This window comes from Megalobrama amblycephala, linkage group LG13 (genome assembly GCF_018812025.1).
Source record: "Megalobrama amblycephala isolate DHTTF-2021 linkage group LG13, ASM1881202v1, whole genome shotgun sequence".
In the NCBI taxonomy this organism is placed as follows: domain Eukaryota; kingdom Metazoa; phylum Chordata; class Actinopteri; order Cypriniformes; family Xenocyprididae; genus Megalobrama; species Megalobrama amblycephala.
The window spans coordinates 1,823,372-1,847,432 of record NC_063056.1 but is presented as its reverse complement, the minus strand read 5'-3'; the positions used below and the strand labels follow the sequence as shown (position 1 = coordinate 1,847,432).

The following is a 24,061-nucleotide window of genomic DNA, read 5'->3' as shown; positions in this document are numbered from 1 at the left end:
ACAGACTCACTGTAAACATTCTTCCCACAATCCCCAATAAAGCCAGTCACCCTCTCCCATATGCACGCTGTTTCAGAGATATCGGGGCAGCACATCTAAACCATGCTTGTTTATTCCAAGGTTACTATAACTTTGCATTGTTTGTATTTTTATTTTGCTTTTGTATAATTCAAATTATACTTGTCATGTTTTACATGCCTTGATTTATTTTTACTTGTAGTAAGATATAATTATAAACTTTGCATGTACATTGCAATTGAATCAATAAACAAAATAAAATAAAATGACCTCAATGCAAGTTGCATGCTTATTGTCACAAAAACAGCACATAACCCAAAACCATCCAAAACTAGATGGTGAGATGGCATATTTTAGTAAAGCTTTTAAGTGGCATTGCATCTTGAATAAAACACCTTAATTTGGCAGTGTAAAGATGAGTGCTAGATGAGTGTTTAAATTAGTATTAACCATATTTGTGCCACCTGCCATAGTCAATCTGTCTTCTCAAGTCAGACTGATGATTAAAAAACTGTTATTTTTGTTGCTTATAATTTTAGTTTAGTTTATTTTTCAAGCTCTGCTTATAGTTTTATTAATTCATTTTCAATTGATTGGTTTTTAGTTGAAGGAAATGTTTTTTTTTTTGTTTTTGTTTTTTGCCAGTACAGTACCAGTCATTTTAGTTTTAGTGTACAATAAAAAGACTGCTTTGTACCATACGCATTAGTTTAATCTCCATGCCAAAAAGGTTGACAGTGGAAAGATACCATCATAGGAGATTGACATTATCATACACTAGGGGTTTGACGTGCTCCAGAAAACAAAGTCGGCGTCTATGAAGTAAAATAAGTAGTTTTTTTTTTTTTTTTTTTTTTACCCTCCTGGCTTTGTATTGTAATTAAAATGAGCACTTTAGCTCTGCTACCTGTTTGCCAGCGCTTCCATTTAGATTAGCGGCGGTCTAATTAACGGCAGACGTGCATTTTCCGTTCCAAAGCCAGTCTCTAATGGCTGGGCAGATTGATTTAAATGCAAACGAGAGAGGATTTAATGAACTGCTTTTACTGAAAGTGTTTAATAGGAATTTCAACACTCACAGACAGGTTGGTAAACAGCTCTCAGACCATTAATTATGCATTGTTGTCTATTTCTTCTCTAAAATGTTGGTTAATGGTGTCAAAATAATCATATTTTGTGTCTTGAATGATTACGATTGTGAAGATGGCTGACATCGGTGGGGAATCTTCTTGTAGATTTGTATAATTTAGTTGTCACAAAACCATAACTGGCTCATCATGTGGGCGGCACATGTATGGGTAGTCATTAAAGTTTTTGTGTGTTTGGCTAATTCATTTAAAGTCTCACACAAGCACAAGAGAGCTAGATGAATAGTCTACATGCTCTTTTTTCTCTCTCTCTTTGTAATGAATGGTTTCCCAAACCTCAGATTACATACACGACCAGACAATGACACCAGCATCTCCTTCAGAATTGTTCAAATGCCTCCACTTGTCCTAACATCCCACTCCACCATCACAACAATGAGAAAAACTCCAAGGATGCCGTCACAAAGCATAATATGATTGTCATTCCTGGAGTATTGTGAATGCAGATGTTCATACACTGTGAGCTTATTGAACCAAATTCTGTAACCAAAGTAGCTACCTGAAATTGTTAGGACCAAATTTTAAGAGTGCTCAATTCATACAACATATATCAACCAAATGCAGTTGACAACAATGTGACAACCTTCATACCTCTGAACTATTATTATACAAACTGTTTGCATAATTTAGTTGAGATGTAAATCGGATGTTTCATCACGATACAATCTTACAGTCTTTTCTGTTCTCTAAAATGTACACATCTAGTATCCTCATTAGGTACATACACAACATTAAAAAAAAAAATGTGAAGAAGGACAGTCGCAGGTAATCACACATGCTCAGTCGATCTCTCTCACTCGCTGTCTGTTTAGACTTGTTTAGTGCAAATCTACAGAGCTTCTGTACAGATCACAATGGTACACAGTCTTCGGTAAAAAAGAGCCATTTGGTAGAAAAAATACATTCTTCATTCTTGTTGTCATTAACTTATTTAACATTCAATACACGAGCATGAAGTGTAAAACAAGAAGGGGCATAGCCTTATGAAAAAACAAAAAAACAAAAAACTGAACATCGCAGTTGCTTGCAATCTGTGGTTAATATATAACTCTAAAGACATATTTTAGACACTATGGCCCGGTTTCACAGACAGGGCTTAGATTAAGCCAGGATTAGGCCTTAGTTCAATTAGGACATTTAAATAACTTTTATAAACTTGCCTTAAAAAAAACAACAAAAAAACATTATGTAGTGCATCTTGAGACAAAACAGTGGCACTGATATATTTTAAAGGATTAGTTCACTTTCAAATAAACTTTTCCTGATAATTTACAAGATAAACAAATGATCGCCTTCCAAGTGGTTTCGTATTCTTCAAAAAGCTTAAGCTGTATGTCCTACGCCTTCCCTATTCTACTTAACTGGTGCTGCGTTCGTTCCGTAAGTAGAATAGGGAAGGCGTAGGACATACAGCGTAAGCTTTTTGAAGAATACGAAAGTGCGTTTTTGGCGGAACCACTTGCAAGCCGATCATTTGTGTTTATAAAGCATATGCATTTACGCTTTTTTCCGATTTCTGATTTCGCTAGATAAGACTCTTATTCCTCGTCTGGTATCGTTTAAAGCTCTTTGAAGCTGCACTGAAACTGTAATTTTGACCTTCAACCGTTTGGAGGTCATTGAAGTCCACTATATGGAGAAAAATCCTGGAATGTTTTCATCAAAAACCTTCATTTCTTTTCAACTGAAGAAAGAAAGACTAAACATCTTGGATGACATGGAGGTGAGTAAATTATCAGGAAATTTTTATTTGAAAGTGAACTAATCCTTTAAGATATGTCAGTGTAAGATGCTTTCAATTAAAACAGCTCAAACATGCATTTTAGTCTGGGACTATCTTAAGCTTTGTCTGTGAAACTGGGGGTATATGTCAAGTTATTTTGTCTTTTTGCTGAGAAACTAAAGGCCAAAGCAGGACAAACCCTTGTGTTTGCTGAGCAATGCACAGACTGACAGCCTGTCTGAAATGCTGTGAACACAGGCAAGTGGAGTAATTAACTGGAAATGTTTCAGTGCTGTTATACGAAATATCAGCATCTGTCTGTCAGTGTGTCAAAAGCTGAAGAGCTGTGTTTTGGACCTAATGGAGTAAAAGCAAAAAGAGTTTACCCTAAATACTTAAAGGTGACCTATTACAAGATGTAAAGTAAGTCTCTGGTGTCCCCAGAATGTGTCTGTGAAGTTCAAAATACTCCACAGATCATGTATTATAGCATGTTAACATTGCCACTTTTTGGGTGTAAGCAAAAAACACACATTTTTGTGTGTGTCCCTTTAATTGCAAATGAGCTGCTGCTCCGGTCCCCCTTTCCAGAAGAGGGCGGAGCTTCAAGAGCTCATGCTTCAGCATACCAGCAACAACAAAACAGGACAATCTCACGCACAAAAAATGTCAGAAAGGGTGTTCATGTGTTATTTTTATCTGTGAAACGTTTGTTTATGATAATTCTGATAGCTTGTGAGGGCAGCATCAATTCTGGATATTAAAGGGATAGTAGGCCAAATTCTGAAGACAGAAAAAATGAATCCATATGACTCAGGAGGGTTAATAAAGGCCTTTTGAAGCAAAGGGATGCATTTTTGTAAGAAAAATATCCATATTTAAAACTTTATAAATTCAAATAACGAGCTTCCGGTGGACGACCGTACGCATTTGGCCGGCGATGACGCAAAGATGCATGCGGAGGCACAGAGGAGAGAGCAAAACAAAACGCTTATCATAAATTAGAAGTTTAAAATGAGAAATTTTAAAGAGAAATGTTGGAGGATTTCGATATAAGAAAAGGAGAAGCTTGAGTTTGTTGCCCAGCTGTATTTGTTTGAACTGTGAGAGGCGTCTAAGCTTACGATACTCCTAAATCCTGTGTCATGCATCGCGTCAGAGGATTACTCATTTGGGGCAAGTCAACTTGTGCATTCTGTGTGCGGTCTCTCACCGGAAGCTAGTTGTTTGAATATATGAAGTTTTAAATATGGATATTTTTCTTAAAAAAAAAAACGCATCCCTTCACTTTAAAAGGAGTCGTATGGATTAATTTTTTTTATGGATGGATGCATTTTTCTTCAGAATTTGACCTGAATCCTTAAATCATGGAATAATTTTCATTTTTGGGTGAACTATCCCTTTAAGTTTGAGCATGAAGTGTTGGTATTGACTAGTGATCGACCGATATTGATTTTTTATAACCGATACCGATACCGATTATTTGCATGTTTATGCAGCTGATAACCGATATGCAGAACCGATATTTATTCAAAATAAATGTTAAAAGTCTAATGTTTTAAAATGGAGAAAATAAATGACACGGGAGTTATATCACCTTTGCAGAAATGTAATTTATTTTAAACAGTTTTAGAAGGTTTATGTGCCATTTAATAGGTTTAAGAGTGAGGAATAATTCACTGGGTAATTTTAATTTAATTCACTGAATAATATTAGCTGGAATATATAACATTGTCAGGAAAGTAACAAACAAAACAGCATACATCATTGCATTTTCCAACTAGTGTTATTAATTATTATGTTTTGTCGGTCTAGATCATGAAATGCTTTCTGACAAAGTGCTGTAACTTATCTATGCATTTACACAAAACTATAAATTGGGCTACTCAACCGCGATCGCGTGTGGAGATAATAAATAATTTCCACAGAGCTGCATTTATTTAGATTTGTATTAACTAAATAATGGTTATGTAGTAAATCAAATGATTATATAATCTAGGGTGTTTAAACGAGATAATCTTGTCAAAAATGTCATGCAGTGGCCGTGCTTGAGGCTTCCTGATCATCAACCCATTCAGGAATCAGGTGCTGAGCAATATGAACGAACTTTTTTTTTCCGAGACTATATAAAGTTAAACAGCACTTGTCAGTTGGCATTTTATGATCTAAATTTAATCTAACGTTAAATCATGAAATGCCAACTGACAAAGTGCTGTTTGACTATAACTTAATCAACCGCGATCGCGCATGGAGATAATAAATAATTAATTTCCACAAAGCGGTAGGCTATATTTATATGTGTATTAGCGAAATAATTGTTATGTAGTAAATCATTTACTGTAAATGATAATATAATCTAGGGTGTTTAAACAAGATAAACTTGTCAAAAGTTTCATTCAGTGGCCGTGCTTAAGCCTCCTGATCATCCGTCAGTTGCTAAGCAATATGAACGAACTTTTTCTTCTAGACTAATGGTGAGCAAATACAACAGATAGAGAATTAAATTCAGCGCTTTTATTTTCAACATGCACTCATTCATGTCTGTTTTATTAATTCATGTAAAGTTACGTCTTTATTGGGGCAGGACATGACGAATTACACTACGTGACTCAATGAGTTCGTCTCAATTGTTTAGAAACAAGCTGCATAAATTAACTATATCAGGAATTTATGTCTCAGATCTCATTTGTGCATGTCTGTTATGTTAAATAAAGTTGATTAATTAAAGCAAACCAAGTAGAACATATACTTAACCTGTGCACTGAGTTGTTGTTGACTGATCTCCTCAGACGCCCGGGCTGCAATGGCGGAAATCTCAAAACGGCCACAAGATGGCGCCGTAAATCAGCGAATCCGATATTACAAAACCGATACCCGATTATGGAAAAATGCTTAAATATCGGGAAAAATATCGGTAAACAGATACATCGGTCGATCACTAGTATTGACCCATCTTTCAGAATCAAGCTTTGTGAAAATCCAGACCCTTGTTTGTAAAGCAGTTTTGTGTAACGTTATTGGTGCAAACGTACAGGACTTTACGTTCTTTGGGACATTTCCTTCGAAAATTAAATTTAACCATGATGTCCTCATTGGTACATCCCAAAACACATCTGTAATGCCTCTTTGGGGCAGACATTGTACAACTCCAGCTGCTACAGAGATGATACAGAAATGGTGGACTCTGTGCTTCTCACTCAGGGGTGTGTCTATGCTAATAGGGCAGATTGTTACTGGTCATGGGCGGAGCTTCTGCAATGACATTATCGTAGGGGAGAATCCGAATCACCTCTTGAAATTGTACTATTGCTATGCCAACACACAAGAGAAACTTGGTTTCCTTTCTACCTCTCTAATGCACAATATTTTATTTCCATTAAGAAGTACAAATACTTTCCTGCCTGACTCAAGGTGCCCCCCAGGGTTCGGTTATACACTTGTTCATATCATTAGTTGTTGTGATCTCAGTTATCACTGCTGTGTTACACTATATACTTAAATACACTGACATCATTCAGTTTTGTTCTCTAACATCTTGCATGCATTATTTAAAATAATCAGCTGTAATCACACTGTAATTGTAATGGAGATCACCATTTCAGCACTAAGGGATATTAGCAATTGATTTGATATCAGCAGAATTTTCCCCAAACCCTGCAAACCATCAAGAATCTGAGCATCAGATTTGACTTGCTTCTCTTTTTTGAAGATCACATCAGAGCCATTCCCCCAAAAAACTGTTCGTTCCACATTCCTCATTCCAGATTGTTTTCTGTTTGATTTCTGTCAGACTATGCTGTATGGTTGGAGGATCTCTTGGTGTAATGGTATCTGAACTCTGAAAAGCATTTCCATTCCTGGTTGCTGGCTGCCTCTTTTTTTAGTCTCTTTCTCTATTTTTTCCTATTCTCTTGTTGTTTGGTTATTTGTAACTTGATGGTTGATTGACTGTACATTGATTGTAGGAACCTTACTTATTTATACAGTCATTATTGGATTTGCCCTGTTTCTTGCTGCATGTACATTGCAATTTGGATGTAATGCCAATGCGGTTGCCCATCCCAAACACTGACTGTGTGAATGTAACTAAATGGTACTTGTAGCAATATCCCATAGTTCAGAACTCTTATGAAGCCCAGTAAAGCATGTCAGATTGCGGTGGTCTGCTGCATCCTTAACAATCTATCTTTCACATTTTTATACAGTGACATGGGAATATCAGAGGGGAGCAGTAATAGTAACATGGGGTTGCATCTTTTTTTCCTGCAAAATTGCATTATATTCTTGAAATGGCACTATATTCTATGATCGTAATATGGCAGTGTGGAGCAATCTTCACACCTCATGACTCCTACAAGGTGACTATGAAAACTCTAGAGGAATTAGAGGTTGTAGGTTAAAGGGATTTCAAAGTCTGGCAATGTGAATGTTGCCTTCCACCCTGTTTACAGCGAGCGTCCGTTGACATGATGTGATGCATTGGCTAGAGGCTCTGGACATGTCAGAGCAACTGTTACAAAAATCACCTCAATAATTAGCCTTTCCTCAATCCATTTCTCCTGTTGTCGGGAGTAGTGCGAGTACGCCAGGAATAGAATGGGACACTCATCTACAGTGAAATTGTATTCACGTCGCCACATGAATCAAAGACTCTTTTATATACAGCTAATTGGCATTCATCCTAATGTCACCAACCTTTATAAATGTGATTTAATTCATGTAAACTACTTTTTATTTATTTTACTTGGGACTGGAAATGAATTCATTTAGATAATTCTTTGTAATGCATCATTTAATCCTGTATAGTAAAACAAAATGTTAATGATGAGCATTATTCTACACTTTCACAATGTTCACTGGCTGTGCAGCTTTGCTGTAAATAAAAATAACTTCAATTTAAGCCAACCTAAATGAAACCTTAATGCATGTAATTATACAACATAACTAGTATAATACATTTTATAATATAACCATTAAGTAGGATAAGCAGGTTGCTATGATACATTTAGAAAACGATCCATTATTGTTGCAATATTCTTTGATCACAAAGGCCAGTTAGATACCATTTGATTATGGTTGAATTTGTTATTTATTTATGCAGATTTGCTATTATTTTAATTGCATACAGTTTTATTATTCCATTTACATTGTTCTAGTTGGCAGGTTCTTTCTTGCCATTATGACTAACAACAAAATGCATGTAGGATGTCTGGTGAAATTACAAAAGCAGGTAGCTGAAGACCACAAAAAAGTAGGTTTAATTTCAATGGGCAAGAAAACTAGAGAATAAACCAAATGAACTATATATTGGGAGGAGGAAAGGACAACCCAGAGGAGAGCTGGAGCAGAGTGATTACAGTACACGCATACTGTGTCCCCGCTTATTGCTTTAGCTTCTTTTGGAACAATTTAAATATTCACTGGTGGGGAAAGACACTCTAACTGGCCAGATTTCATCTGAAGCATAAGTCAGTTGAGATATATCCACACCATTATTCAACAAGTATCCATTCTCTTCTTCGCATTGAGGAGATTGGTGCAGTGGTGAGAATTATTTGTCTAATGTTGGTGGAAGTTCCGATGCAGAGATATTTCTATACCTTGGCCTCTCATTTACTTTTTTTTTTAAAAACAAACCACATGTAATTCTCTCGGGAGATATAAAGGACATTTTTCTTAAGAGTTCACTGCTCACAGACCCAGTTTCCAGCAGCCATTTGTAAAGGTATTGTTAATGCAAAACAAAAAAGTCCTCCAAGAGAGAGGGGAAATAGATACCAGTGTACAAAACATATATTATCATTAGATGAATGTTAGTCGCATAGGAAATGTTTGAAAATGGTAGAAATCTCATAACATCCTCACACAATGATGCATGTGCTAGTGGCATCTCATTCTCTGGAGTATGCACTATAGGGCTTGCACAACTTTTAATAGTGACTAGTCATCCATAAAATTAATCATTTATCATTATAGAACAATTGCAACTGAACTCATGTGGTCACACTTTAGATTAGGGTCCAACTCTCACTATTAACAACTTTTGTCTCGACAAACTCATAATTACTGCTCATTAATAGTTAGTAAGATAGTGGTTAAGTTTAGGTATTGGGTAGGATTAAGAATGTGGAATAAGGTCATGCAGAATAAGGCATTAATATGTGCTTTATAAGTACTAATAAACAGCCAATATCTTAGTAATATGCATGATAATAAGCAACTAGTTAATATAATTAACTAGTTGAAAAGAATTGGACCCTAAACTAAAGTGTTACCAAAATCTATAGTTTTTAATAAGCACCTAAATGTTTCAAATGCTCCTAAATGTCAACTTATAAGCCCATGTTGTCAAGTGTCGAGCCCTGCTAATGAGTGTATTGTGTGTAGATGTTGGTGACGACTCCGGAGAAGTGGGATGTGGTGACCAGGAAGAGTGTGGGGGACGTGGCTCTGTCTCAGATCGTCCGACTGCTCATCCTGGATGAAGTTCATCTTCTTCATGAGGACAGAGGGCCCGTGCTGGAGAGCCTGGTGGCCCGGACGCTGCGTCAGGTAAGATGTAGCGCTCCCCTTCAGGATGATTTGAGGAAAAAAAAATTCAAGTAAAATTTTCAGTTGTTGATATGATGCAATACATTCTTAGAAGAAAAGATTCTGTATAGAACCTTGAAGGCTTATTTTAGACACTTCATATATAGAACTTTTTATGGGTTCCCATCATGGGATAATCTTTTTAATTCAATTTGTTTTAATTCACATTTAATTTTAATTACATTTTATGAATTAGACAGCTTGTGAACATGCTTTAGAACTACAAAAACCTGAAATAACCCATTAAACAAAGTATTATGCAATCATTTAAGACATTTCTCCTTATATAGAACCTTTTTGGCATAAAGGGTTCTTTAAAATTGAGTCATTCTATATAGAACTCCATTGAGCTGTTTTTCATTCAGTGTATCATTCAAAAGTTTGGGGTCAATAAGATTATTATTGTTGTTGTTGTTGTTTTCAATAATTTTCTTCAGAAAGGTTGCATTAAAGTCAGAAACACTTTACAATAAGGTCTTATTTATAAACATTAGTTATTGCATTAGTTAAACTAACGAGACATATATTTTTGCAAACTTAATTCACCTTTGTAAATGTTAGCTAATAAAGATACAATTTTTCATGCTCACAATGCATTAATTAATGTTAACAGATAGAACATAGATGGAAACAACACGGAAACAAAATGCTGAAAAAGTTTCTTAGTTCATCTTAACTGTTGGTGTTAAATAATGTTAGCAAATGTGTTACTGTAAAGACTTAGATTGTTACAAGAAATCTTTGTTCCAAATAAATAAATCAGTTTCCACAATAATCTGAAGCAGCAAAACTGTTTTCAACATTGATAATAATCATAAATGTTTCTTGTGCAGCAAATCATCATATCAGAATGATTTCTGAAGGATCATGGTGACACTGAAGACTGGAGTAATGATGCTGAAAATTCAGCTTTGATCACAGGAATGAATTACACTTTACAGTAATATCAAAAATCTAGTTATTTAAAATGATATTAATATTTTACAATATTACAGATTTTACTGTATTTTGATCAATTAAATGCAGCCTTGGTGAGCAGAAGAGACTTTTTTCAAAAACATTTAAAAACTTTTACAGACCCCAGACTTTTGAAAGATAGTGTATATTCATAATAGTCCATTTTCAGCTATAGCAGGAAAAATGAACTGCACTTGTAACTGTCCAAGGGCAATCCATTTTATTTTCCCACTTGAAAGGTTGTGCAAGTCACTCATGATAATGACATTACAGACACTCACATGAAGAATATATATACATATATTTTCCCCAAGTAAAAAATTAATATTGAATGCTGCTGCAGTTTGACTAAGAAGCAGTTCTGCAATTAAAGTCGAACAGATTCTTATATTTACATCTTTGTATGAATATTCCATTTTAGGTGGCTTATTATAGTAAGCCAAGAGCAGCCAGTGTTGTTCTTTGTTTCTTGTCAGTATTGTAGTTAATTGATATTCCTTAATTCATTTGTATGTAAATTAAATGTAAAGGTCTGTGGTGAATGAAATGTGACAATTCCATGTGCTTCCTCTTTTAATATCTCAATACTGGTTATTATAGCAACATGAAGTTAATTGTGGACTTTAATAGCTCCAGAAGTGCATGCACAAGGGACAAATAAAAATTTGTGGTCTGCAAAAGGTGACATTATGTCCAATCTGGCCCTCAAGTGAGTTTGACAGCTGATGGCGGGCAAAAAAAAAAAAACTTTTTTTTAATATATTTTTTTTCCCCTCAGCAGGACAGTAAAAGAATAGTAGTATTTTATTTTCCGCTAGCGATTTATAATTATTTACCTGATATAATATCAGATAATACCCCCAGTAGTTTGTTGGTTCACTCATTCCTAGGTAATTTCCTCCTCCAGTGGGTGTGTGTGTGTGTGTGGGTGTGTGTGATTGATAGGACCCTGCTGATGATGATTGACAGCCGCCCTTACTAGAATCACTCCGGCCATTTGGGATATTAGTGTGATTATGCAAATCCTGACAGCCGGAGAGACGACAGCCCACATTACGTGGCGTCCCATATCCATGTCCCATTCTGACGAGCCGCAGTCAGGTGTCAATCACATGCGGGAATTTACGGAAATAAGCTCAAGCAAAGCTCACATCTACTCTCTGACAAACTACACTGCTAAACTACCACGGCAATATTGCCCTTCAAGGCACTTTCACAAGGCAAAGCGTCAGAAAATACAGTTTTCTCTTTTACAACACACATTTCTTCGTTAGCCGAGTTTTTCTTTGAGGCCTGGAGCTGAGAGAGGCTTTCAGTAGCACTGAGTGGCGAGTAAGTGAAAGGAAATGACTTCAAATGAGACTGCTGTTTACTGTGTCCACGCACTCATTCGTTTGAAGTGCTAACTGATACCAGTTCAGCGAGGCTATGTGTGCTCTTCTCAAAGCCAAACGGAGCTTATTATCGTTCGAGATCATACCGTGCACTAGATTTTCAATGTCAGATTTAGTTTCTTTGGCTATGCAGAATGCAATCTTTGCACTTAATTTCAATTTTAAAAGCTAAAAGATAACAAGCTGTTACTTTGGCGAATGTCATGATGACACATCAGGCAGCAGTTAGCTGTAGAGAATTAGAATATTCAGCCCACGCTTCTGCTGCATTAAAGATTTCCTACTTTCAGGTGCTTCTGTACAAATGAACTAAAATGGAAGAAATTTTAGTTTCTTGCTTAACTAGACGTTGACTTGCAACCCCTTATTTGGATGCATTTGTTACTACACACACACGCATTCCTGGCCTGACTAACTTATTCCATGCATAATACTGTGCAAAAGTCTTCGAGTCTCTCTGGGATTATACGACGAAACAGAAAAAAAGCTGTTTTAAACACAAAGGGTGGTCACACCAAATTTGATTTATTTAATAGAAGTTAATTGATAAATACAATCCATTTTTCTTCAGCATTTTTACACAAGCTTTGCATGTAGTTTTCTTCAAGTGTCCTTGAGACATTGGCACAGTTCTTCTGGATTTAGTGTTAATATTAATATTTTAATATTGTTAATTTGGCAGCAGGTATATTAGGCTGCTGTCACTTTAAGACCTGATGCACGGATCCATTATACTGTTACACATGCGTTTTCTTTCTCTACTGTTTACATTCACTTCAAACATAACTGACTGTGTTTACAAGACCGGCATTTTGACATTATTTTGAGTGTATTTGACTGTTTAAGTGCAATAAACAGTGAAAAATAACTCAATTTAGTACTGAGAGGCGGCTTTATGTGTGCACACTTTGGGTGTGAGAACAAAATCTGCGGGAATGAGTAAATATACGTGCAATACACTCAATCCCACACCAAAATTCAAACCCTGTAACACCAACAATATTCATCCGGAGCAAATGAAATAAATGAGTTAGGGGAGGAGGGTTTGAGAGATTTGCACTTTGCACTTAGTTTAAGATGCATTTTTAAAAGACTACAATTGAAAAATTTATATATTATAAATAAAATTCATTTGGCTCGTAGGAGTGACTGCGTTACACACCTCTGCTGAAACACACACGCATTTGGAGGGTTAATGGGTGTTAATGTATATATACCCACACACAGATTATTTCAGTCAGTTTGTACACAGAATTTAGCGAATGGAAAACGGAAGCATACTTACGACTCGAGAAGTTTCTCGCAGCACTGCTTTACACCTGTGCACTCCTGGAGGTCGCATAAAGCCCGTCTAAATGGAACTGGTGATTTCCTCCAGCTCTTATGTTTGTATGCGTTTCATGTTTTAAGCATCAGAGCATCAGACGGTCAGTGGCCTGTCAGCATGACGTCTAAAAGACTAACAATCAATACAAACAATCAGCTTGATTCCTGCTGTTGAAGATGACTGGTGTGTTTTGTCACACTGTGCCACCCTGAAGACAATGCAGATGTTTCTGCTGTAGTTAGACAGAGACTTACATCAACTACATCATAAGAAATCAATCTGGCATGAAATTCAGCAAAGTGTCAAGCAGATTGACTGTCATTTAGATCAATGTTTCCCAACCCTGTTTGTGGAGGCGCACCAGCAACTCCTCCTAATCAGACTCACCTGATTCAACTCAGCTCATAAGTAAAGACTCCAAGACCTGAAATGGGTCAGATAAGGGGGATATCCAAAATGTTTACTGTTGGTGTGCCTCCAGGAACGAGGTTTAGACATTTTAGACAAAGTCGCACACGCTGCACCAGCAGGCACCGCCCTACAGCGACAATCACTCGATTATAGTACGTCACTTCTCATTCCAAAGCCAGTCAAGTGGCGATTCAGCCTGTTCAATTGGTGAAAACAAGCATTGACCAATGGCAACAGATGGCGACAGTGGTAAAACATTGATCCAACAGAGCCATATGAATGTGTCTGTTGCCTTTGGTCAGTGTCTGTCAGTGCAGTGTGAATCGGCCTTTAAATACACCTGAGCGAACAGAAAGGAAAAGTGATCCAAAAAAAAAGTTAAGAAATTAGAGAACAAGCCCTGATTTTAGCACACCTGATGTCCTCTGTCATCACGCTAAATGATCACCCATCCTTTCTGTTGCCCGTCACTGAGTCCCTGCCTCTAAAGGAGCCCTGAAGTCTGGATTTCACGAAACCTGATGGTCTTGACCCATTTTTCTCAAGGTCACTGCATCCATCATTGCAGTATGTTCAGTATTCAGGCACTCTGTTATGTCCATGGCTTAGAGGTGAGAGACAGCAACTGTCCTTCTCAACATTTTAGTTAAGAACAAACATGGATACCAAAAGTTTAACCTAGCTGTCAAAAATAGTGTGTTAATTTCTGCAATTAGTATATTGTTTAACGCGTCAAATCTTTTCAGATAAAGCAGCATCTGTTTTTACCTCCCTGAAACAGCTATACTAATAAATAGTTGAGATACTGACGTTCTATCAAGAGGATCGATCCTCACTTAAAACTATTTTAAAACTACTAAGACTATTTTAAAGGGTTAGTTCAGCCAAAAATGAAAATAATGTCATTAATTACTCACCCTCATGTCGTTCCACACCCTTTAGACCTTCGTTCATCTTCAGAACACAAATTAAGATATTTTTGATGAAATCCAATGGCTCAGTGAGGCCTCTATAGCCAGCAAGTTAATTCACACTTTCAGTGCCCAGAAAGCTACTAAAGACATATTTAAAACAGTTCATTTGAGTTCAGTGTTTCAACCATAACGTTAAAAAGTGACGAGAATATTTTTTGTGCACAAAAAAAACAAACAAAAATAACGCCTTTTCATGAATAACTAGTGATGGGCGATTTCAAAACACTGCAAATCTTTTGCTTCGAATCAGTGATTCAGAGTGCCAAAGTCACGTGATTTCAGCAATTTGACACGCGATCCGAATCACTGATTCGAAACAAAAGATTCAAAGCTTTATGAAGCAATGTTTTGAAATGAGCCATCACTAGATATTGTTGAAAAGTAATTATTTTAATTGAAAATATCCTCGTCGCTTTATAATATTAAGGTTGAACCACTGAATATTGTTGGTTATTACTGATAATATTGTTAACGTCTATTAAATGTTAAAAATGATGTCTTTCAGTTAAACTGTAATGTTATAATTACTCATTTTATCCCCAGAAATTGAGGGAAAAATTATTTAAGATATACCTTCCTTGTTGTTTCTACATTAGTTTGAAGATTCAATTTGAAAATATATATTACAATATAAAAAGCAAAACATATTAAACATTTTAATGTTAGGTGTGATTAATCCTGATTACAGATTTACAGAAAAATGTGTGATTTAAATATGTATTTTTTTATCAGTTGATAGTTATATAATATAAATACAATAATTTATATGCAGACAACACACCTATATATATATATGGTTGTCCTCAGGTTTGATGCAATAAAGCTTATGTTATTGTTGACCTTAGTTTTGTTTGAATAGTTCTAAAACAAAGGGTTTGAAATATGAATTCTGTACAATAACTGTTCAAACAAAACCTTTTAGACATTTAGACAGTTATCCTTTTCCTAATAGCCAAACTGATCCTGTACAAAAATTGATTTGTGACACTATTGAATTCTATATTTCTCTAACTCTACTAGTTTTGTTCATTTTCATACACCAAACATGATGGTCATTTCTTTTATTTGTCATATGAAACAGTGAGGTGGACAAAAGTATCTTTTGTTTACAGAAAAAGTAGTAGTAATGGCACAAAATCAAAGAATTTCTCCCCACAACACAGCAGAAATGTTTTCCCGTGTCTCTTATTTTAATTAGGTTCTGTGCGCAGTAGTAGAGCCAAAAGTCAACACAATTTGAAGGTATTCCTGTCTTTAGGAGACTTTGAATTATTGATCTCTGCACAGTAAGCAAGATCGTGGCCTGTGGAAGTAGCAAAATGAGGGGCATCATTAATAAAAGATGGTGGAGGAGACGGGAAACAGTGTTACTTGGCTTTTTTTCGTCAGGAGGAAAAACAAAAACAAGGCTGATATATTATGGCTGTTGAATCTTTCAGCATCTATACTGTAATTCATGTTTTTGCCATTTTTGTTCAGACATTGTCAAATGCTAAGCTTTTTTACATCAAAAAGTTAGAAGATTGTGTTGCTAATTTTATCTGGACTGTCAGCCTTAGCGCAGTCTAAAGATAGCACACTCGCACACCCTTGGGAACCAGAATTGATTATGGGATGGTTAAATTATGAGTTTCATATCTCTTCTCACAGGCAAGTACGGCCATATTTAAGCTGAGTTAAATGTGAAGGGTCCTATCCAAGATCTCTTCATTGATTATGAGGATGAGGATTGTTGTATTAGATTGCATAATATGTAACCTCTATACGAGTGTGTGTGTGTGTGTGTGTGTGTCAAGGTGAGCTGGTTGCAGCGCTCACATACTGTAGACCAAAGGTTCTCAAATGGTTTTGCTTCAGGACAAAGATTGTTTATAGGCCTAAGTACTGACCCACCACAGTACTTTTTTAAAATGCCCTTAAAATCAATCATTGAAATGGCAGCTTAGGACCAGCAATATGCATTTTGAGTCTTTGTTTTTTGTTTTTAAATTTCATTGAAATTTAGATGTTTTGATGCTTTAGGCAGCCAGTTTTTTAACCATAACATCACCAAAAAAAAAAAAAAAAAAAAACCTCTAATACACATACTATAGTACAGTAAAGTCAACATGTGCCCAAAGTCTATCAGAATTCAAAAAGGGATGGAAAATGAATAAGGCATTCTACGGAGTTCCTGAAGGGACATGATTAGGCTTACTGTAGTAGTCTGTTACGTTACAGTACATCAGATTTCACTTATCACATGAAGATAGTAAGGCTGACTGACAGGATGATGTCGGAAGATTTGGTGTGCAACAGATCCTGAGCGTCACTGACAAATATCTTGTAAAATGTGTGGTCAGTAGGGCTGGACGATTAATCGAAAACTAATCGAAACTGAAATTCAGAACCTCTAACCGACGTAATTTTCCCATGTCGGTTATTTCGGTTTTTTAATCCTGTTAATACTTCCCCCTTAAAAACATAACTGCGTGTGTAGCCACGTGACTCCGCCCAGTCCAGTCAGTGGCATAAAAGACTTCGGTAAAGTTGGTTTTATATTCGCACATTCAGACTTCTGATCAATTCAGGCTTTCCAATAAATGTGCAATAAATTAATGTTTGCGAATTTTAAGCAGCGACATGATATTGACAACCAACGATTGTCAACTTACAACATTTTTCACAGTCGATCAAAATAGGCAAGTATTGTTTTAATGGCATATTTACTTGTGAATGTCCACTGAATGTCCAATGTAGTGTGATTAACAAGGCTATTGAATACAGATGTCTGAATGTGCGAATATAAAACCAACTTTACCCAAGTGCATAAAAGCAAAACACGGAGGTGAACGCTGGTTCAACACATAGTGATGGCGCGCGAGCGGTGAGCCTTGCGTCTTGACTAAACTTTGTCAGTTGTATTTGTTTTATGGTTTGGACATTCAAGCGATTAGACGATCGGATGTGTATTATTATATCGAGCTACCGCACTCGCATAGATATATACATATATATATATATCTATGCCGCGCTCGCGCAGCTGCATGTGGCACGAACACTCATACAAACAGCTGCGCAAAACGTGAAGATCGCGCGCACAGAGGAACGCAGAAACTTGTTGTCAGCGCTGTCCTGTGATTTATCACTAAAATAGCTTAGAAACTCAAAAGTTATAGCATCTATTTTTTCTACTTTTGAAGGAACTATTTACAACCCACAGCTTCACAATTAATAGAGAGACGGTATGACTAATTCACACACGCAATCACTACTGGTACTGTGCTAATTTATCTTTATCTGATTTACAACGAGCAGAAACCTGTAAGAAATGTTACAAACCATAGATAAAATAACTGCTGATAGTGAGCTATGATGTCAGATCACTCTTTCAACAGGAAAAATAATATCCCACCTTAATAGTCAATCATAGCCTATTTACAGTACAAACCTTGTCAGTGAACTATGAGGGCAAAAAAAAAAAAAAAAAAAAATCAGAAATAAAATAATCGTTCATTAATCGTAATCGAGGTAAAATGTTCAATTAATCGAGGTTTTGATTTTAGGCCATAATCGTCCAGCCCTAGTGGTCAGTACTGCCGCTCCGTATTTACAGAGTACACGTGATCACGAATTGGAAAGTGAAAGTAAAAAGCGAGCTATACAATATAAATACCCAACTGTATAATTGCGAGAGAATGCAAAAGCATTGAAATATATTTTTTTCCCATCACTATGTCCCTTCAGGGGCTCCGTAGCAGAGTCCTGTATGCGCGGGTACCCAACTGGTGAACCGCTAATATTTGATGTAATGGGTGGTATAATTTTTCCGTGGTCATTTGCAGTGTGGGTCAGGAATCAATAGACACTGGTAGACTGTGGGTCCAAAAGCCAAGACTCAGTTCTATAGCCACTGATAGACATCTGCTTTCAAACATTTCCGAGGTTATTTGTGTTCATGCTGTGTAGTCTGAAGACCGTCAAAGGTTTCTAATAACAATGCGATGTGCAGCGTTGAGCATTGAGCAATGCAGAGTGAATCCTCTAAAATATCCCCGATATTACAACGGCACACATTTGGCTATTCAATGATCTTTGAATTATGGATACCCAGTGTCTGTAAAGACTGATTCATGCATATTTGTTTAAAATAGCCTGTATGGGCAGATTGTTTATGAAGTTTTGTATTGTTTACACGACGGATGCACATTCTCATTTTTTCTGTTAATTATTACCTGCATGTCTATTTTTCTTAAATGCATCAACCCAGAATGCTTGCATTACATGAGAAAATAAATATTTTTTGTCTACCTGATCTAATCTACCTAATCTAGTAGGTTTAATATGGGTGCGGTTCGGGTCGCGGTCTTTGTCAAACAGATCGCGTGCAGAATTAAATTAGTGCTACTGTCGGATAATGGGTCAGGTGCTCTGTTAAGTACTGCATGTTCGGGTAGAATGTGTCATTTCCTTTCTGAACATAGTATTCGGCTTCAGGCATGTCCCTGTTGATTACCACAAAAAGATACAAGCAGAAACTTACGGTGAGGCACTTACTTGGGCCAATTTTTGGAGGAATTAAAATAAGAAATATGAAGCTCATTATTTCATAAAAAACACAACGCTATTTCTAATAATAAATTCAATACTTATTGTTTGAGTTTTTGTCATTTCAACAGTCATTTTAAAGTTTTAGCTGTTACATTGTCATGTTAAAATAGTTGTAAAATGACACATTTACACAACTTTACACAGGAGAGGTAGGTAAACTTTTTTTTTTTTTTTTTTTTTTTTCGATTTATTGTTTATGGATTCACTTCTATTCCTCACTGTAACCCAGAATTTTTAAAGGCATAGGATTTTTTTTTTTTTTTAAGATCTTAAATAAATGTTAAGTCAAGGGTTTACACTTTTCAAATGGCTTACTTGAAGAGCCCTGTTGATTATCACAAAAGGAAAAATCATTTATTTTGCTATTCTAGCTAACTGTGCACGATTATATGGTTAGTATGGAAAGCGTTTTATGTCCATTGATTTAGCATTCTTGTTTTTAATGTGCTGTCAGAAAATCCTGCAACACATTTTTGGGTCACAGCCCACCAGTTGAGAACCACTGATATAGAAAATACATGGCCGAGAATATTATTTAGGAACTTTTTGACCCAAATTCAGCCATCCTGTTTTCGAATGTGCTGGAAGCCTTTCAGAATCAATGATCGCAGCTCTGGCTCTCAGTTGTCATGCATCTGCACACAGTGTTTATATGCTGTTACTTTACTCTCCTCAATCACGGTCTTCTTCTGTGAGGGCAGTGAGACAGATCTCCTCAGCACATCATTACTGTTTCCTCACAGACATAAAAGTGCACTCTGCCATGTCGTTTATTAAAAGAAAGAGCCAGTCTTTTAAAGTGGACCCACTGTAAAAGTGTCACATAGTCCTCAAAGGACAAACACTGAGATGATGGAGTTCTGAGAGCTTCTACTTCATAACCTCTTGACATAGTGTGTTTTTCTGCACATTTGGCAGGAAATTTCATCATTCAAGTATTTGGAGTACTACTTGATCACAATGCACGTTTCTTAATGTTAAGCCTAAAATGTGTTTTAATGTCACTATTGATGAGGATTGTATGAACTTTGAATAATATTGGTCTTTGAATTCAAGATATTTAAAGTGTACCTACAGTGTACTTGCACTACTTCCACACAATTAAAGTGCAAAATTAGTTGCTCCAACTTAGCAGACTTTAAGTATACCAGTTTAGTATATAAGTACAATTGCAGGGTTTTTATATTAAGTACATAATATGTAAATGTATTTGTAATATACTTAGCATGAAATAAATGTATTTCAAATACATATTAGTATATTTATTTTTCACTAGGGGTGACATTGAAGACTGGAGTAATGATGCTAAAAATTCAGCTTTGCAAGACAGAAATAAATTATATTTTAAATATATATATATTACCATAGAAAAGTTATTTGAAAATGTAGTATTTCAAAATTTTACTTTATTTTTGGAGCGCATAAGAGACTTCTTTCAAGTACATAAAAAAAAATCCTAATTATTCCAAACTTTTGGCTGGTAGTCTTGGTGTATAATTTGTAAATAACTTATTTATTTATTTATTTATTTATTTATAATGTTTAATCAAATTCTGGACTGTTCTTTGGAATTTTGCACATCACTGGAGAACCACATGCAATAAAGACACTCTGGGCCCTATCATACGGCCGGCACAATGCAATGCCAGGCACGACACAAGTGTATTTTGCTAGTTTCAACCCAACACAGTTATCATTTTCATGTCCTACGCCACTTTGTTTAAATAGCAAATGCACTCGCATCCATCTGTTAGCCCATGGGCATGCTGGTCTGAAAACGAGGTGTGTTCAGGTGCATTGATGGAGCTTTAATATTTTGAGGCAACTGAAATAGACTGCACCATTGACCAAATGAAACCTGGTCTAAAGTCAAAGGTGCAGTATTTATTTGTTATTTAAAGAGTATTTAAAATACTTTTTCACAAGTCTTTTGGCATGATATTCCCAATTATGTTCTCTATTTCTACCCCACACGATGGCACAAAACACCACATTTTACTATCCATTCATTCCCAAATATGTGCTGCAGCAGCGAATATCACAAATCAGATCTAAACAAACCAAGCCAGGGAGTGTGTGATGCATCTGAAGGCACACAAATTCATCACCCATTAGAAAACTTGTTAAATTAGCAACAAATAATAACAACATAGCCAAGCCTTACCTTGCGATAAACTTTGTAATTTCATTTGAAAAGCAATCAGTCAATCTGAAGAGAAGCTGCGGTGTTGCACAGCTGCAGAGGCTTGCTTGTGTTCCATTTTCAAGAAGTACATGTCCTTTTCATTTTTTTATTTATTTTTGCCCAAGTAATGCATATAACATCCAAATTTGCCATGTTAAATTGTATTTGGATTGAACAAGCACTTCCATGCACATTTTATGACCCTGTCCATCCAACTGATTTCCACAGGTCAGTTTAAGTCGCAGTGCGTTATTATATCACCTTATCACAAACGAGACACAGATGGAAATGTTGTTCCTTGTGTTGTTAACTGTAACACTTGTCTATACATAGGTTTAGTTACCGCCGGCGCTCACTGGAAGACTACATTTTCCAGCATTGCTTGAGATCTACAGCAAACTACGGCAACTCGTATAGCTCAAAATACACAGTACTTTTTTCCTTGTGGTGTTTAATGGTATAATTTTGTTTAAAGTTTGAAAGTCATGTAATGGATTTAAGTAGTATTTTGTGTGATTTATTAGACAATTTAGACAAAAAAATATATTGATAAAAATAGAACAAAGACTTGACTTGAGATTTCACTTGGACCCCTAAAGACTTGAGACTTGACTTGACTTGACTTGACTTGACTTGACTTGACTTGACTTGACTTGACTTGACTTGACTTGACTTGACTTGGACCTCAAAGACTTGAGACTTGACTTGACTTGGACTTGGACTTGGACCTCAAAGACTTGAGACTTGACTTGACTTGACTTGACTTGACTTGACTTGACTTGGACTTGGACCCCTAAAGACTTGAGACTTGACTTGACTTGACTTGACTTGGACCTCAAAGACTTGAGACTTGAGACTTGACTTGACTTGGACTTGGACCTCAAAGACTTGAGACTTGACTTGACTTGACTTGACTTGACTTGGACCCCTAAAGACTTGAGACTTGACTTGACTTGACTTGACTTGGACCTCAAAGACTTGAGACTTGACTTGACTTGACTTGACTTGGACCTCAAAGACTTGAGACTTGACTTGACTTGACTTGACTTGACTTGACTTGGACCCCTAAAGACTTGACTTGACTTGACTTGACTTGACTTGGACCTCAAAGACTTGAGACTTGACTTGACTTGACTTGGACCTCAAAGACTTGAGACTTGACTTGACTTGACTTGGACTTGGACCCCTAAAGACTTGAGACTTGACTTGACTTGACTTAGACTTGGACCTCAAAGACTTGAGACTTGACTTGACTTGACTTGGACTTGGACTTGGACCCCTAAAGTCTTGAGACTTGACTTGACTTGACTTGGACCCCTAAAGACTTGAGACTTGACTTGACTTGGACTTGGACTTGGACCCCTAAAGTCTTGAGACTTGACTTGACTTGACTTGGACCCCTAAAGACTTGACTTGACTTGACTTGACTTGACTTGACTTGACTTGACTTGACTTGACTTGACTTGACTTGGACTTGGACTTGGACCTGGACCTCAAAGACATGAGACTTGACTTGACTTGGACCCCTAAAGACTTGAGACTTGACTTAGACCCCTAAAGACTTGAGACTTGACTTGACTTGGCTTGACTTGCCCTGTCTTGACTTGACTTGACTTGACTTGGACTTGGACCCCTAAAGACTTGAGACTTGAGACTTGACTTGTCTTGACTTGCCCTGTCTTGACTTGACTTGACTTGGACTTGGACCCCTAAAGACTTGAGACTTGACTTGACTTGGACCCCTAAAGACTAAAGACTTGAGACTTGACTTGACTTGGATCCCTAAAGGCTTGAGACTTGACTTCACTTGGACTTGGACCCCTAAAGACTTGAGACTTGACTTCACTTGGACTTGGACCCCTAAAGACTTGAAACTTGACTTGACTTGACTTGCCCTGTCTTGACTTGACTTGACTTGGACTTGGACCCCTAAAGACTTGATACTTGACTTCACTTGGACTTGGACCCCTAAAGACTTGACTTCACTTGGACTTGGACCCCTAAAGACTTGAGACTTGACTTGACTTGGACCCCTAAAGACTAAAGACTTGAGACTTGACTTGACTTGGATCCCTAAAGACTTGAGACTTGACTTCACTTGGACTTGGACACCTAAACACTTGAGACTTGACTTGGACTTAGACCCCTAAAGACTTGAGACTTCACTTGGACTTGGACCCCTAAAGACTTGAGACTTCACTTGGACTTGGACCCCTAAAGACTTGAAACTTGACTTGACTTGACTTGCCCTGTCTTGACTTGACTTGACTTGGACTTGGACCCCTAAAGACTTGATACTTGACTTCACTTGGACTTGGACCCCTAAAGACTTGAGACTTGACTTCACTTGGACTTGGACCCCTAAAGACTTGACACTTCACTTGGACTTGGACCCCTAAAGACTTGAAACTTGACTTGACTTGGACCCCTAAAGACTTGAGACTTGACTTGGACTTGACCGCAAGGACTTGTGAACATGTTTGGCATACACTCTGCTTGTTACACAGACAGTGATACGCAGCAGCACACAAACATGCCAAATATTAAAAATAAAAATATTACAAAGTAAAGGATTATTATTGTATGCATAAAGATAAAAATGCTTTGATGGAATCCGGCTTGTCCCGTAGATGGTCTGCTCACATGCTTTAACCTCACGCATGAGCAGATCCGTTTCCTCGCTAGAGAAGCGTTCAGTTTTTAAAGGGAATGGGAGATGACGCTCTGATTGGTTTGTTGCACG

The 24,061-nt window shown here is 36.7% G+C and overlaps 1 protein-coding gene across 2 annotated transcripts in view; it reads left to right on the top strand.

Annotated features, from left to right (window-relative positions):
• ascc3 (activating signal cointegrator 1 complex subunit 3) overlaps positions 1-24,061 on the top strand; it is a 242,887-nt gene that overhangs the window by 97,557 nt on the left and 121,269 nt on the right. For both annotated transcript variants that reach the window (XM_048152789.1, XM_048152790.1), the window contains exon 11: positions 9,277-9,441. In XM_048152789.1, coding sequence (XP_048008746.1) covers positions 9,277-9,441 — 165 coding nt within the window. The remainder of the gene's footprint in view (positions 1-9,276; positions 9,442-24,061) is intronic.